Raw genomic sequence first — 17,044 nt, 5'->3', positions numbered from 1 at the left:
TGATTAGCTATGGATGGATTAGTAATAGCATTCTGTCCTCCAAATACTTTAGTGAATCATTTATGAATGCTTATGGTAATTGTTTGATGATATTAACTGAATTGCAACCAATTATAGAGAAACTAATGCAATTTATATTTTAATTTGATTTGGTTTCTAATTATCATTCATTGCAAAGTTACCTAAGTAATTACAGCCACATTTCTAAGAAGTCTTGTAGTTGCTCAGGGGTAGGATCTTTGACCCAGAAAAAAAAAATCAGAAAAATAATATATATATATTTTTTATTTTATTATGTTATGTTAGTCACCATACAGTACATCATTAGTTTTTGATGTAGTGTTCCATGATTCATTGTTTGCGTATAACACCCAGTGCTCCATTCAATATGTGCCCTCTTTAATACCCATCACCAGGCTAACCCATCCCCCCCACCCCCCTCCCCTCTAGAACCCTCAGTTTGTTTCTCAGAGTCCATAGTCTTTCATGGTTCGTCTAAATAATAATACTATTTTTAAATACTTTTAATTTCAGCCCTTGGACTATGGAGAGGACTACTCCAAGCCTTTTGTTCTATTCTTAAAAGTCAATGGGAATAAGAATTCAACAGGTTCTTAATCAACTGTTATTTTTTTGAAACACTAGACTATCTAATGAGTTTTAGATTTAACTAACTCTTAGGTAAAATACTAACCTAATTCCTCCTTGTCACTTCTGACAAGATGGAGAAGTTCTATGGATGTGAGACCAGTTTCTTCACAGTTTTTCTCTCTAGGAAGAATCAACTCCAACTCTTTCATTTTTCTTCATAATATGTATTTCCTCATATCCTTATGTCTTTCCTGATTACAGTCCTCTAATGATTAGCCCTTAATTTTTTCTTTTCTCTTTCAGTATTATTATTATTACTTATTTTAGGATCAACTATTGGTATCTGGGACTTTTTCTGATAAGATTATACTTAATACCACTATTTAAACCTTAAGTATACTGTCTTTGTACCCTTATGTTCTTCATAATGATTATAGTCAGTCATTTGTCTATAGTTGAAGATGACTGTAACTTATCTTAGGCCAGTGAATATCCTTTAAAAATATGATTGTCATATTGACTTTATTTTCATTTATTTAGTGTCTTCAGCTATTTTTACCGAGCAGTTATTGCACACATACTATGTGCCTGGCACTTAGTACCAGGGAAACAGGCATGAATATGATATACCCCTCTTTTTACAGAGTTTATTGTCTAGTGAGGGAGATACTAAAATCAATTATGACAAGTGTTTAAATCAGATATAAAAAAATGAATCAAAGTATAAAAAACAACAAACTCTGAAGAGTTAGAAAAATTATCAGATTTTTACTTGATATTAAAAAAAATAATTAGGAATTGATCAAGATAAAAACAATATCAATTCTGGATTTCATCTAATGCATTAATGTGCAAAGACCTAGCCTGGTTCTTGGCACAGAGTCTGCTAGCTCCCTGTGAATTTTTATGGTTATTGTTATCTTTATTATGATTGTTGAAGCACTCATGGTAAGATTTAAAGATTATTTCTGATCCTTTGAAGGTTTGAAAGTAAGAAAATGTTCATGGTGATGCAAGAAATTATAACAATGCTGTTACTAATCACAAGACAGAGAGGACACCCTTTGTTTATATTAAGCGAGAGTTGTGGAAGAGAGAAGATACTATCTGTCAATATAATTGACAATTTTGTCCTTCGGGAAGTTCTTTGGTCTGGAGCAATGGCAGGATATGAGGATATGGGGATAAATTATTTCGCAAAACATTTTTTTTTTTTTAAGAGAGGGAGAGAAGGGCAGGGGAGAGGCAGAGGGAGAGGGAGAGAGAGAATCTTGAGAATCTTAAGCAGGTTCCATGCCCAGCGCGGAGGCCGTCTCGGGGCTCAATCTCACGACCAGGAGATCATGACCCAAGCCAAAACCAAAAGTCATACGCTTAACTGATTGAGCCACCCAGGAACTCCTCAAAACATTTTTAATCCTGAATTTATAACTGTCATTCTTATCATCTCTAATTTAATAATAATAACGAACTTGTAACACTTAGTGTTTACAAGGTGCTTTTATGTTTTATCTTTCTATTCCTCAAGGTTTCCTATGAGCACTTTTTTGAGGCCTATCATATCACAACATTCAACCTTCAGTCTCCTTGTTCTCAATATCAAAGGTTCACACCAGGCACCATTCATGCAGAGTTTTCAGTATCCAGTTCTTTAATGGAACCTTAGGGATTTGGAAGACAGTTTTTGAATTAGCAAAACTTCTATTATGGTTTCATTATTAAGAATAAAATGAAATAAAAACACATTTTCATTTGTATATGAAATTAAAATAATAATTATTCTAAAAATTAAAGGAAGAATTTATACCTCTGTGAAAAGGGATCAACTCTTCTTCAGCTCCAGTCATACCAACACATCAAGTCTATAGCTCTCAATGTAGTATTTAGTTTCTGTTTTATATTTTGCACCATTGTTCCTGTTCTTCAGTCTTTTTTTCGGTGTTCTTCCTCTGTTCCCCTTATCTTGCTAAGTATATAAGTGTTCAAAATCTCTATCACTTGAGAATTGATTTAATATTATTTTAATCAAAGGTTATTCAGGGTAAAGCAATTCAAGAGCAATTACTTTTGTGTTCAAGATCAAGTCAGATCAGAATTACATTGTTTGGGATCAAAAGCCACTCCATGTCTTACGTGCTCAACAAAGAAGAATTAAAGTTAATCTTTGATTTTTAAAGTACCTGGAGAAATCTAAAGGCTAATAGTTACATACATATACGTAGGTTAGTAGGTCAAAAAGTACTTTAAGTGTCTTGTATTGTGTAGTCAAAATAAATTCTCTAAAATCAGTGTATGGATAGAGTCCATGGGACAGATTGAAAGGTAAGTCTCTAGTTTAAATATTGTGGGTCCTCTCTAAGAAAAGGAGGGTTAGTTAAAAGGATATATTATACAGTAAACTGTCATATATTCAGGAATCATTTTGAGTCATAAAATCATCAAAAAATAAGCATAGGAACAGTGAGTGTGTGGAAGATATGGATGTGCCACCCAGATACCCTGTCTAGCAAGGGTATATTAAGATATAATAGGGTGGGCCTTAATCCAATATGACTGGTGTTCTTAAGAGAAGAAGAAATTAAGACACACATACCCACACAGAGGGAAGGCCATGTGAAGACTCAAGAAAAGGCAGTCATCCACAAGCTAAGGAGATAGACCTCAGAAGACGTCAACCTTGCAGACAACTTGTCACACTTCTAGCCTCCAGAATTGTGAGAAAAGAAATTTCTGTTGTTTAAGCAATCCGGTCTGTGGTATCTTGTTAACGGCAACTGGAGCTGACTAATACAATCAGCCTCTGCTTCCAGAAAACTCCACCAGAGACAGATAACTTTGATAGAAACTACAATGAAAGTAAATAAGTACAAAGTAACTCATTTGAAGGGGCCTCTACGAAACATGTATAAAATTAAAATGTAAATACGATATACTTACAGTTAAGAAATAACCTAGTTTTTTAAAAATTCAGTTTAAAGTTAAAGCAAAACTGGACTGAATATGTTCCTTTAACGTGGTATATGCAACTTTTTCTTTTCCCTTGTTAAGAACATGTCTTTTATTTCTTCCCTTTTTAGGGTTCTGTGGCTTATGTTGCCCAGCAGGCCTGGATTCAGAATTGCATTTTACAAGAAAACATTCTCTTTGGCTCCATCATGCAGAAGCAGTTTTATGAGCAAGTATTGGAAGCCTGTGCCCTCCTTCCTGATTTGGAGCAGTTACCAAATGGAGATCAAACTGAGATTGGAGAAAGAGTAAGGAAAATATAATTTATCATATGCAGGAATAAAACTCCATTCAGCCGTGCTAATAAAATATTTATAGTCTTTTTCCTGAGGTCCTAGAGAGCCATACACAACTATAATTTTTTAAAAATCATTACAGAATTCCTATGAAAGAGATGGCAATATTAAGGACAAATAATTATCTGTAATTGACTATTTGGAAAACAGATTTAAAATCAGCAGGAAATTCTGTCGTTAGGATCTACGTGGGGGAATGAAAGCCCACCAACTGGATCATCAGCACTTTGTTTTCATTGCTGGCTCACTAACGAGTGAATGGTAGTTTGTTTTTTTTGTTTTTTTTTCCCTGTGTCTCTTTGCACAAAGTCAAGCCTAGGACAGTAGCAACAGAGCGCCAGTCTCCAGTGGTGGCACCGAGGCCAGGTTCTAAAAAGGCTCAGGGACGATGCTGTCATTAATGTGCCTTCTCCGTGTTTGCTCATTCTTGCTTAAGAGGATCTTGTTTCCCATAGTCTTTGTTCTATTTTATTTTCATTGCATTAATGAACAGTCATTACGCTGCCCAGTGTTTTGGAGTTAAAACAAAACAAAACAAGATAGCGTGAGCCAAAGCATGAACCCCGAGAGATTATCTCCGACCCGTGACTAAAATCTCCATTAATTAAACATGAATGCAAAAGCAGCCTCTGCCTGCGATTCATGTGTGCTGTGAAGATGAGTAAATAATCCTTGCCAAGTGCTTCGAATTTCTGAAAAGAGAGCATAGCATTGTTAGGCATTTTTACCCCTGGCCCCCTGTTGTTTAATAGTCCTCTTATATAAATTGATAAATAAAATAGAGAACAAAATCATAGAAAGTGGGCATATTAAAAAAACTCTAGAATGAGGCAAAATTTACCTCTTACGTAGACTTATGTTGGCTTCGCTCATAGTCTGTTACTTTGCAGATGTATTTTCTCAAGTTATTAAATAGATTTAATTTTTTTCCCCACCTCTCTGTTTTTTTTCTGGTGTCTTCACTGTCCGCAGGCAAAATGGCACCATGGCTAAAATTATGCAGAAATGTGACTTCTTCAAACTTGTTAATACATACTGAATATTATGCCAATAAAGCCAATCACTAATAATATGAAATAGTTGATAATATGTAACTAAAAAGAATCTAAAAAAGAAAAAGTTTCAAAATATGAAGTATATATTTAATATAGGCATAAATGTTATTGCTGTTTATAACTTCTACTTTTTATTATTAAGTGTCTCCCAATCTGATGATATACTTTAAAATAAACATGTAATTGAATATTTCAAAAGGCAATCTGTTTACAACTGTTAGGAGACACGCAAGATAACAAATGTAGATTTTCCTCACTTTCCTTTATCTTTTCCTTTGGCATTCTTCAACTGACCACAAATATTTATCAATGTATTATTATATGCCTTTATTCTGCTGTGGGGTACCATATTTTCCTCACTTTCCTTTATCTTTTCCTTTGGCATTCTTCAATTGACCACAAATATTTATCAATGTATTATTATATGCCTTTATTCTGCTGTGGGGTACCCAATGGTGAGCAAGAGAGCTATCACCCTGCCTTCAAGAGATTTTCAGTCTAGTGGATCTCTGCCAATGAAATTATCAGTTGTCCTTTATTAATATTAATCATCAGACAGTCTATGTGCTGGGAATGCAAGGATGAATTTAGCTCATAGTCTTGTGAGGGAGACTGATGTGGATATAGCCATTTCTGGCAATGGGATGAGTAAATGGAGCACCATCAGGACAGGAATGGTGGGAAGGAATCAGTTTACTTGGAATACTGGGTGGAAGATTGCTTTCAAAGAGGACTTCCTAGGGTGAATAGCTTTTGAATTGAAAAGGGAAGATATGGGCTCCCTAGCAGAGTGACCAGCCTCTGCTAGTCTGTTGGTAGGCAGCATTGGGAGAGTGGGTGATGGCAGATGAGATGTGGGCATCACAGGTGTTTAAACAAGGTGATTTCATAATCACAGGATATGCAGTGACAAGGCAGAGGATGCACTGGAGAGAGGAGTGATTGGGTGATGATAGTGAGGTTGATTGCATCTGTACTTGGTGTTGGATTTGTTGTAAATATTTTATATTCATCTTATTAAATGCTCATGACACACTCATGAGTTAGGGGCTATTATAATCACACACACAGAAGCACACACACACACATATATATACACACATGCACACATGTATCATATTACTTTATATATTTTTTTCATGCCTGTCTCCCCTGCTAAACTGTGACCTCCTCATAATAGAGGCTCAGTTTCATTTATTTCTGAATCCCAAGTGTTAGCGTAGCACCCAGAATATGGTTATACAAAGGAGGTATTTGTTGAGTAGGCGGAGGATGAGAAAAGCAAAAAAGCAATGGCATTTTATAATTAGAGGTAACTGGCTAAGTTCTGTGCTGCAAGGAGGGCTTTTAAGCCAGATCTATAAACACTAAATATAAAATAAATCAAGTAAATTGGGCCTGGCCCCATAATTCTCTATATGTGGCTGTACATGTCGACTTTAATTCTCACACGGAATGATGTATATTCCTTATTCTTGCTTCTTAGAGTTGTACTTTTGCCAACAAGACTTGTACTAATCTTTCTACAGAATAAAATAGGACATGGTGATTACTGCTTTGGTAATTTAGCTATTAGTCTCCATTTTCTATGTGTCAATTTAAAAATGATCCCTGGTGTCGGTATATGGTTGGCAGCCAAAAGTCTTATTTAATATTTCAGAGGCATGACTTTTCAGAGTTAGGGGATTGGAAATTGCTTTCTCCTTAATTGTTAGTATCTACTTTTGCGAGCAAGCAGTTAAGAGAAAGTAGATACATCTGTTAATTTGCACAAGTTAGTAGCACTTGGAAATAGGGGGTGGGGGTAGGCCTTTGGATTTTGTAATAAAGAAGGGTTTGAGGGCTAATCTTGAGTTGTTTTCTATCCATGCTACAGAAGAGAAATTGGATGTCACTATACGTGCTTTGAGATTTACACATTTTTGGTCTTGGTTTTTTCCTCCTCCTCCATCTGCAGGGTGTGAATATAAGTGGGGGCCAGAAGCACCGCGTCAGTCTGGCCAGAGCTGTGTATAGTGGGGCTGACATCTACCTCCTGGATGATCCCTTTGCTGCAGTTGATGTCCATGTTGGAAAGCAACTTTTTGAGAAAGTGATTGGGTCCTCGGGTATTTTGAAAAACAAGGTAGCTGTAGTGTCACTTATGCTTTTGGGGGGAAAGGGGAAGATGATAATCTGCATAGCATTGTGCCTAAAATTCCAACATTTTGTTCATTTGTTGAAGTAAAGTAGTGATATTTCATATGAAAAAGGGGATATCATACTGACCTTTTTACAGATAAACTTTAATGAATATTTTTTAAAGTTTTTTTTTTACAAGTTTACTCTGACAATAATTTATGTGATTGTTACCTTATAGACTGATACCATACTCTAAGGGGATTTGTATGTCAGAATGAATTGGTTTTAGTTTACTTGATTTTTTTTAAATGGTATTTTCATACATAGCACTTGCAAAAAAAGTATTATTTTACTGATATTTATTACTTAAAACTATGGTATTATTAACATAGTAACAATTCACCTCTCTTGTGAAAGGGCCAAGAAGAAAGGAATTAATATTTACCAAGTGCATACCATGTCTGATGCTAAATTAGTTCATTTAGTTCTTATAGCAAGTCTCTGAATAGGTATTATTATTCCTGTTTTACCCATGAGGGAACTTGGGACTCAAAATGATTTGATACAGGGAGCTTAGCTTAAGAATAGCAGAGATTTTAATAACATGTAGAATTGTTGAATCACTATGTTGTACCCCTGAAACTAATGTAACATCGTGTGCAAACGTACTTTAATTAAAAAAAAAAAAGAACAGCAGAGATTTTAAAAAGTCTGTCTGACCACAAGGCTGTACTCATTCCTTCATAATATGCATTTATAGACTTGTTAATATAAGGCACTCTGGAAAACGTTAAATAAATGCATAAAATGTTAAAGTATATATCTAAGTAAATAATAGATAAATGTCTTTACTTATTAAAATGAGCCCAAGATAAAAACCTCTGGTTCAATCCTATGGGTATGTGTACAATAATATGGAAAGACTTAAAAATAAATACTATGAATTATGACTGGAATCAAACACTTTATTGTAATGCTATAGGACCTTTAAAAAGTAAGCATGAATGACAGATATGAAATTTTTAAATTTGTTATGAAATTGATTCGTTTTTAATGAATGAAGACTACCTGAACCAGAGGGTTAAAACACTTGCAATCTTTTGTTTGTTTGTTTGTCTGGTTTTTGTCTAACAGCATATAATCATTCGTTGTGAAATACATATATGCAGCCTTATACTGGTCCCTACTAACAATTACACTCTGAAATAGTAAAAAAAAAAACAACACACACACAAAAAACAAAAAATTGCAGCTTTCTTTAAAATAGATTATTTTTCCTTTTTTTTTTTTTTTTTTGGTAACCCAAGAAATAAAACACTGTTTTTCAGACTCGTATCTTAGTGACACATGACCTCACACTTCTGCCACAGATGGATCTGATTGTTGTAATGGAGAGTGGCAGAGTTGCACACATGGGAACATACCAGGAGCTGCTGTCGAAAACCAGAAACCTCACAAATTTGCTTCAGGCCTTCAGTGAACGAGAAAAAGGTGAGGCACAATGAAAAATAAGCCTACGATGCCGTGTGCCTAGCCATTCCGAAAGTCCATTAATTGTGTGATTTCTTACAATGCCTTTTTCTTCATTCATCCTGCTTAAGTCAGGAGCTGGGCACCTTCCTTTCTCTAGAAAAGAAACAAACGTTAGGACACATCAGCTAAAAATTACCCTCATTTATGATTTTTTAAGCAAAATGTTATGCCCCAAGATCTGTTTGTTCATCTCTGAAATAAGAGATTAGATGATTTATAAGCTCTACTGCGGGTCTAGAATATAATGGGTCTAAACATTCTACTTTCTTTAAAATTAAGAACAGGGAGCATAAATCCATGTCAAGTAAGTAATAAATATTTTAAACATACTGTTGCATGCTGAGGAGGAGAAACGAACAAACAGAAAAGGAATCTGAGGAAAGACAAAGGGGAATGATATTTGTCTTAACTTTTATGAGATAACAATTGAGTTTACCTACTAATTTTTGTTACTATACTCCTACCATTTTAAATTGAGATTATACATGTTTATGTAAATGAAGTGGTTTGATCCTTACCTAATTAAGACACAGGGATGTTTGAAGTCGAGTATTAGCTTAATATTCTAGAGGTCAGTTATTTCTCATCTTTGAAAGTGTAGGGGCGCCTGGGTGGCTCAGTTGTTAAGCGTCTGCCTTTGGCTCAGGTCATGATCCCAGGGTCCTGGGATGGAGTCCCACATCGCATCAGGCTCCCTGCTCAGCAGGGTGTCTGCTGCTCCCCCTGTTTGTGCTCTCTTGCTCTCTCTGTCAAATAAATAAATAAAATTAAAAAAAAAAAAAAGAAAGTGTAATGTGCGTCATCTCTTTTTCCATCTATAGATGCTTTCTCAGGTAGACCGCTATGATACTTGTCCTATAACTTCCCAGAATACCACTGAGAAATGACTATAAAATCAGTTACCTACTTCATAATTTCAGGGTAACAGAGGAAATACAGAGCTATATCTCAGTATTTCCTATATGAACTCATATCCACTAATCACTTTACACTGTATCTAGTTATAAAAGTCATAAAAATATGAAACCAGTTTATAACAGGATCAGTGCAATTTATTATTTGTTGTGAAATCAAAGCGATTTTGTTGATGTATTTCTTTTTTTGGACCTAAGCTAATACACTTTAGTTATATACTACTATTTTTTGTCTTTCTTGTCTTTATTCCTTTCTCAAATTCAAATATTCTATCTGTAGATGCATTCAGAAATATCTGATGCATCATCAGATGGCTATGATCATTCTTTTTTTTTTTTTTAAAGATTTTATTCATTTATTTTTCTGAGAAGAGAGCACGAGCAGGGGGAGGAGCAGCAGAGGGAGAAGCAGGCTCCCTACTGAGCAGGGATCCCGATGCGGGACTCGATCCCAGGACCCTGGGATCATGACCTGAGCCAAAGGCAGATGCTCAACCGACTAAGCCACCCAGGCGTCCCAGCTATGGTCATTCTTAGTAAAAGAAGCACCTTCTCTTCTCTTAATGGCTAACAATTTTTAAAATGATCTCTTATCTTCTTGGCCAAGCTAAGTAATAATTTATGCTTACTGTATGTATAGGAAAGAGATGACTGTGAGTGTCTCCTAGGATGAAAATGTGGTCTGTCATTTTTCTCTATTCCCAGCTTTTAGGTAGCTTCATGCTAGGCACATTACAGGTCCTCAGTAGCTGTTTGTTAAACAGGTGAATCTGCTGGAAGCATGTCTCCTCAGGAGTTAATGGGATGATTTGGAATGCTATGAGCCAGTGTATTTTTCATGTGGCCATTTATTTTAAAGGCCACATGAAATATAAGTTGTATTACTTTGGAAAATATAGCTCGAAAAGCAGGCAATGCATAAGTTTTATGGTCAATATTTAATTTACCATAAAATATAAACAGTGTATCTTTTGAAAGTTGTGGAATTTGCTCTTGTTTAAAATCCCAGTTTTTGGAAACAAATATCATGCCTTCTCTTTTATTTCTATATACCCTCTTATGTACATGAATCCTCTATGGTAACAAATGGAAAGCAGTATTATTCTTGAAGTTGGCCTGACATTAATAGATGTTACTACCTCACTGTCAGAAATATGCCAGAGTTAGAAAAATGCAAATTGAACTTTTTTTTCCCTAATGACTTCAATATTGTCTTCTCTATTAAAATTCAGGAAGGTGATGAGTAGAGATAATTTTTGTACTAAAAATATAATACATTTTTGAAAAAGGATATTTCTGGGATTTTGATTTTTTTGGATGCTGAATAAAAAAATGTAAAGGCTTTTTAAAGGCCACCATAAAATTACACATGATGATACTAGATGTTAGATAGGTATTTGTAAAGGGTCAGTCATGTATAGTGTAATTCCCTTAGGGCCCACACAGAGCAAGGCAAAAGTAGATTTTGATGATATAAACCACCCCATTAAATAATAGTTTCAAACCAGGTTACATTCAGTGTCAAGTTCTTATTTATTTATTTATTTATTTGAGAGAGAGAGTGCACGTGAGCACGAGTGGGGGGAGGAGCAGAGGGAAAGGGACAAGTAGACTCTGTGCTGAGCCCAGAGCCCAGAGTCCTACACGGGGCTCCATCCCAACAACCCTCAGGTCCTTACCTGAGCCGAAATCAAGACTCAGATGCTTAACTGACTGAGCCACCCAGGCGCCCCCAGTGTTAGGTTCTTACAGTGCTGCTCTTAGATCTGGACCAGCATGACCTAGTACTACACTCTACCTTGTTCTGGCCTTTCTTAGCTGCCTTTCTGGTCAAGAGCCCAAGGATTGTGCCCATCAGGGGTCTCCTTCCAATCTTCTACTTTTTGAGTATTCCAGATATTTTGGGGTTCCAGAATTCTCTGCCCAAATAACATAAACTTGCTCCTCAGTCCTATCCTCCCAAAGGCAGGCTAATCTACTGGCATTTGCCACTCTTTGGCCTGAGGAATTTTTTCTTTCTTGGAGGGATGGGTTAGGGTGAACAAAGCCTGGACATATGGGCTGGGGTGTCCCCAGACATGCAGCAGGATGGGGTTGGGGTGGGAGAGAAGGGGACAAGGGACTTTACTGGGACTATCTCACCTAGGACTGTTACGTTTCCAAGGAGCTCTTAGGATTTCAAACACTCTCACATGGACCTTAGCTTTCAGGTGGTTGGGAAGGTGTATTGGTTGGGATAAGCAATAGAACTTATTTATGATAAGTTGGTTGGCTCCATCTGTTACTGTTAAATAATTAGGAATATGGTATGTGGGCCTTCATTTATATTCTTGCCCTGGTACCCACCAATGTGAGGTGCAGGCCTGTCCCTGTGGGGCATTTCTTTTTCTTATTTGTATAAGTAGTAGGGAAAACTCACATTATATCTGAGAGCATTTTTATTGGGATTTAGGGGAAAAGGATTACCTAGACAAGGAGTGGAATTTGAGAGGTATGATCCCCAGTACTGAAACACCCTGTGGTCTATCATTTATGTTTTAATTTATCTTCTTTGATCTTGAGTCTGTTCAAGAATTCTTTTAAAAGGTACACAATGCTTCCATTTTAAAATTCAGGTTAACTTAGGTGACACCAGAGTGGGAGTAAAAGTAAGCACAATTTTGTGGAAAAAACACTGGGCCAATTTCAGGTTGCCCCAGGCTCTAGTTCTGACTCAGAATAACTATGTGAGTCTTCATAGAGTTGACTTTACACCTCTGGTTCTTCCCATTTATGAAAAATGGGACTGAACTAAGTCTTTTTTTTCCTAGTGGCTGATGTGGAATTGAACAATGCACATTTTTATCATTCCCTTGCCTCCAAAACTACTTACGACTTAGCCACTTTTTCTTCTTTTCCTATCATCCTCACCTTTACTATTAAGGTTAATAACAGATAACTTAGAAAAAGTAGTTTTTATAGTATAATTTGGGTTTGGATACATCAGATCTTGGAGACTCCATCCAGCTCTGAAAAATCTACAAATCTCACCTTAAGGGGATATTATATTAGAGAATCAGTCAGAGGTGAGAAGAAAGGTCAATGAAGAAAGATATGAAGAGTAATGATAAATTTACATATTTATAGGTTTAGTCTAGGCTACTTCTTTTTTTTTTTTTAAGATTTTATTTATTTATTTGACAGAGAGATACACAGTGAGAGAGGGAACACAAGCAGGGGGAGTGGGAGAGGGAGAAGCAGGACTCCCACCGAGAAGGGAGCCCGATGCGGGGCTCGATCCCAGGACCCTGGGATCATGCCCCGAGCCGAAGGCAGACGCCCAATGACTGAGCCACCCAGGCGCCCCTAGGCTACTTCTTACCCACGCTAACAATCCTGGTGATAGCTAGGAGGATGTCATGGGTAGTAAGTCAATATATTCACAACTTTTACCTTTACTTAATCCTCCCCGAAACCTCCTGAGACCGCATGGTCATGATTTTACAAAGATTAGGTATCTTGCACAAGTTAAGACAGATTGTAAGTAGCAGAATTTGAATCTGATACTACATCTGTTTCATGCGAGGCCAGCCAAACTCTTAAACATTTTATCAAATGTGTAGGAACAAGTACACTGACTTGGTGTGAAGAGACAGGAAGGGGTGTGTGGCTCAGCTCACTCTTGTTTGCTCTGTCTCTGTCTCTCTCCCTTCCTCTCTGTCTCTTTGATAACTGTTGGTTTCAGGCAAGTCACTTATCCTATCTGAGTTTTATTTTTCCTTTGCAAAATATGGATAAGCTTAACTATTCTCTTTATCTTACAAGCTCATTTGGTACTCAAATGTAATGTATGTGAAAGACCTCTATAAATTGCAAATATATAAATTTTAAAATTATTATTATAAACTATAAAAATGAAAACGGTCCTTAGGCAGGAGGGGGCTGAAACATCTCCAGATCAAATTTTCATTCTGTGAGACATGGAATACCATGTTTCGTAGAGATGGTTGGTGTAAGTCAGATTTTTCCATTAAGGGCTATTAGATGTTTACTTCTAGAACTAAGAAAACATAGAATTCATAGAAGAGATTGTAGAAATTCCCAGGTCCAGTTCCTTTTTTTTAAAGATGAGAAGTCTGAAATTCAAGGAGTTTAAGTATTATACTGTAAAAAAAAGACAAAACTCAGCCAAGCTCTGAGATGTTTCCCATCAAATTCATAAGCAGTAACTTGAACCTCAATCTTATAGTTCTAGATGTGAGACCTTGGTTTGTGTGACCTGCTTAACTTCTCTGTGCCTCAGTCTTTTCATCCCTAGAATAAAGGGATAGTTATAGTATCTTCCTCGTAGGGATCAAGAATATATATACATATATATATATATATCATTTAGAAAAATGCTTGCCATATAGGAAGCTATTATTAGTATTAGTGACATTAGAAAGAACATGACAGAGATTTGGGGAATTTACCATTGTGTTTCATTAGTAATCTTCATAATAATCAAATTGTCTATAAGGCTTCATTAAATTGCATTTTTCTTTTAAAGACTAGAGTCATGTTCCTCTTGGGCAAATACCTAGCCATTCTGTGGAAGTCCAAAACAAGTTAACACTCCTCTCTAATGTCCAAAAAAATAATTTGTGTAGGCTTTTTCATTATGAAATCTTAGTTTTAGAAGATGTTAGAAGATACTTCAGGTGAAGGGGAAGTAATGGGAAAAATGAAAGGGCTCCCTGTATACCTGTGGATCCAGAACCAAAATTTCTCCAACGGTATAATCTTTCATCATATCTCTCTCTATTTTATGCATTGTTTGCTTATATGTATATGAAAGCACTCACCATCTTCCTCTCCAGCTCATGCTTTAAAGCGAGTCAGTGTAATCAACTCCAGAACTATACTGAAAGACCAAATCTTGGAGCAAAATGATAGGTGAGTATTAGGATAATACCAGGCTCACTGGGATTATGAATAATTAATTACAATCCTTTTAACATTTAAAATGCTTCCTTTATAAAGGATCTACACATTATAATGGCTACAATATGTACTTAGTGGTCTCCAGGTTTTAAACTCTAAGTTAGATGGATGTGTCTAAGGTTTTAAGAGAGATGGATGTGACTTAGTTTGGGAAATACATGCTCGTTAGACTCTCAATAACTTCTAGACAAATTCTAGTAGCAGAATTGTGTGTGTGTGCGTGTGCGCCCTGTCCCCAACCCATAACAGTCATACCCACTGCTGATGTGAATGTGAAATAAGCTTTAGATGTGAGAATTCTACAATGGACTGGTATGGGTATCAGGCCAGGATATGTGACCTAGAAATAGGGACTTGGTGTAGGAATTGAAGAATCTGTTAAATGAAGCAAGAGAGAGGAAAAAACGAAGAGAGGGAGGGAGAAGTGAGGGAGGAGGTGGGGGAGAAGGTATGAAGGGAAGGAGGGAGGGAGGAAGTGAAAGAAGGATAGGAGAAAGTGAGAGAAATAAAAATCATAAAACATTGACCCTGATTGGATTTTGTTATATTATACTTCTTTTTTTTTCAAAAGTGACTAAAATGAACAGTAATTAAAGCAAATTACCCTAATCTGTTATTTGCCCCAGTATTCCCCACAGCAGTTGCAAATAGGAGACTGAAAGAAAAAAAAAATAGGAATAAACAGAATTATAGGGAGCAGCCACTCATCAAAATTGCTAAAATGGAGAATCGGGATGGATTATAAGGAAGCAAGCACTTTGGGATCCATTGGCTCAGAATTTTGTAGATTTGACCTTGAATTAAAAAATGGACCTTGAATTTATTTATTTATTTTGAAAAGAGTGGATATTCCTAAGGATGTGTGGATGATGTGGATGTTGCAGGTTTGAGTTTTGCGTCTATATCAGATTCAGCTGAGTCAGTAGATCAACTAAATCATTGTCTCAGATATCCATACAACTTGCTCACCCACCTTTTGCAGGTCTTTGCTCAAATATTACCTTATTGATGAAGATTTTGGGTTTAGCCACCCTATTTTGTCACAGTACTCCCCAACCCCTTCCAGGCTTATTTTTTTTTTCTTATAATCCTTATTAATTTTCAGTATACTGGAGAATTTATTTACTTTTATTTTGTCTTTCACTTCTGGGTTTTAAGCTTTATAACAGCCTAAATTTTTTTCCATTTGTTCATTGCTTTATTGTCATCTAAAAAGTTTCAACTAAACACTGAATAAAAAGCTGTGTTATATGTTATAATAACATATAAGCTGATGTTCAATAAATAATTGTTGAATGGATGAATAAGTAACTGAATTCTGAAAGAACACTCAAGGATCTTTTAATCCATCATTTATTCTATTTTATTTTTTTGACCATTATGACATTACTTTTCATTTAAATGAGTGTCCGTTTTTAAGGATCCCCAAGAGAAGTGAATCTAGAAGCAGTGAACCAGACTTTGAAATTCATGTGCTATAGGATCTACACATCTCTAATCCTTAGGAGAATTTTCACCTGTGTACAGTTTCACCATGTAGTCAATATGTAACTTGTTTAAAAGCTTAGAACTTAAAAATCAGTAAGTATTGCTGTTAACTTAATCATACCCTTCTCTCTATAATAAATCAGTTGTCCTTATTTATAAAATCATTGTCAGTCACAATATCTAAATTGAACCCCTTGAAGTTTTTGTGAATCATTTTTGGAAAGTTTCTTCTTGAAACAGGAATCCCAATCCCTATAAAAATTTATTTACAGAATTGATTTCTAAACATTTCTCAAGTTGTGGAGGCTCAGACTGAAGCCAGCATTCTGAAACTTACTTCTACAGTGATTGAGTACATTGGGAAGATCGCCTCAATTCCAATATGTTACATTCTTGTCAACACAACGAGTATCAAGCTTACTTCTTAATAACTGCGATGAAAATGTTATTGGAGGTCCATGAATTCCCCCATGCTGATCTTTTCTTGTTTGTCATCATAGTATTTAAATCATTTTTTATCTTGTGTTTGAGAGACCAAAACAATTTTTCCAAAATATGTGCATGTTTGGCTACTTCCTATGTATTTCCTAGTTTATTATTTTCTGTGCTACTTCTCATCCTAAATTTCATTTTTTATCTGCTTTACTGTTTGGTAAGATAATATTACATGGAGAAAATTTTTCTGACTTTTTAACCTAACTTTCTATTTTTTAGAATTATCCAATTTCCACTTAGTGCAGCATTAAGATAGACTAGGGGCTGGAAGATACACACAGGCAGGAACTTTACAGCAGTTAGAGAGTCTCTACAACGGGACATACTGAGATAGAATGCAGTGATTCTTCCTCATGGAAGAGTTAGTTCATGGGGAAAGTGGCTAACTGCCCATCAGGAGGGGGGTAAAAAGGGAGTTGGACTAAATAATGTCTGAAATTTAAGACTTAGAATTACTTTATGACACGTTAGTTCAATTCGCTAATGGGGACTAAAATAATTTGAACTGTTTCTACATATTGCTTTTCACTTCCTGGTTTAAATTTACATGGTATATATTAATTATTTTATTTCTTTAAATATT

General features: G+C 35.8%; 1 protein-coding gene across 2 annotated transcripts in view; it reads left to right on the top strand.

Annotated features, from left to right (window-relative positions):
- Positions 1 to 17,044, top strand: part of LOC118535992 (multidrug resistance-associated protein 1-like) — an 86,897-nt gene that overhangs the window by 38,060 nt on the left and 31,793 nt on the right. For both annotated transcript variants that reach the window (XM_036092673.2, XM_036092669.2), the window contains 4 exons: positions 3,669 to 3,845; positions 6,906 to 7,073; positions 8,398 to 8,560; positions 14,355 to 14,430. In XM_036092673.2, the coding sequence (XP_035948566.2) occupies positions 3,669 to 3,845; positions 6,906 to 7,073; positions 8,398 to 8,560; positions 14,355 to 14,430 (584 nt within the window). The remainder of the gene's footprint in view (positions 1 to 3,668; positions 3,846 to 6,905; positions 7,074 to 8,397; positions 8,561 to 14,354; positions 14,431 to 17,044) is intronic.

Source organism: Halichoerus grypus, chromosome 1 (genome assembly GCF_964656455.1).
Source record: "Halichoerus grypus chromosome 1, mHalGry1.hap1.1, whole genome shotgun sequence".
Classification (NCBI taxonomy): Eukaryota; Metazoa; Chordata; class Mammalia; order Carnivora; family Phocidae; genus Halichoerus; species Halichoerus grypus.
This window is presented reverse-complemented; position numbering and strand designations above follow the sequence as displayed.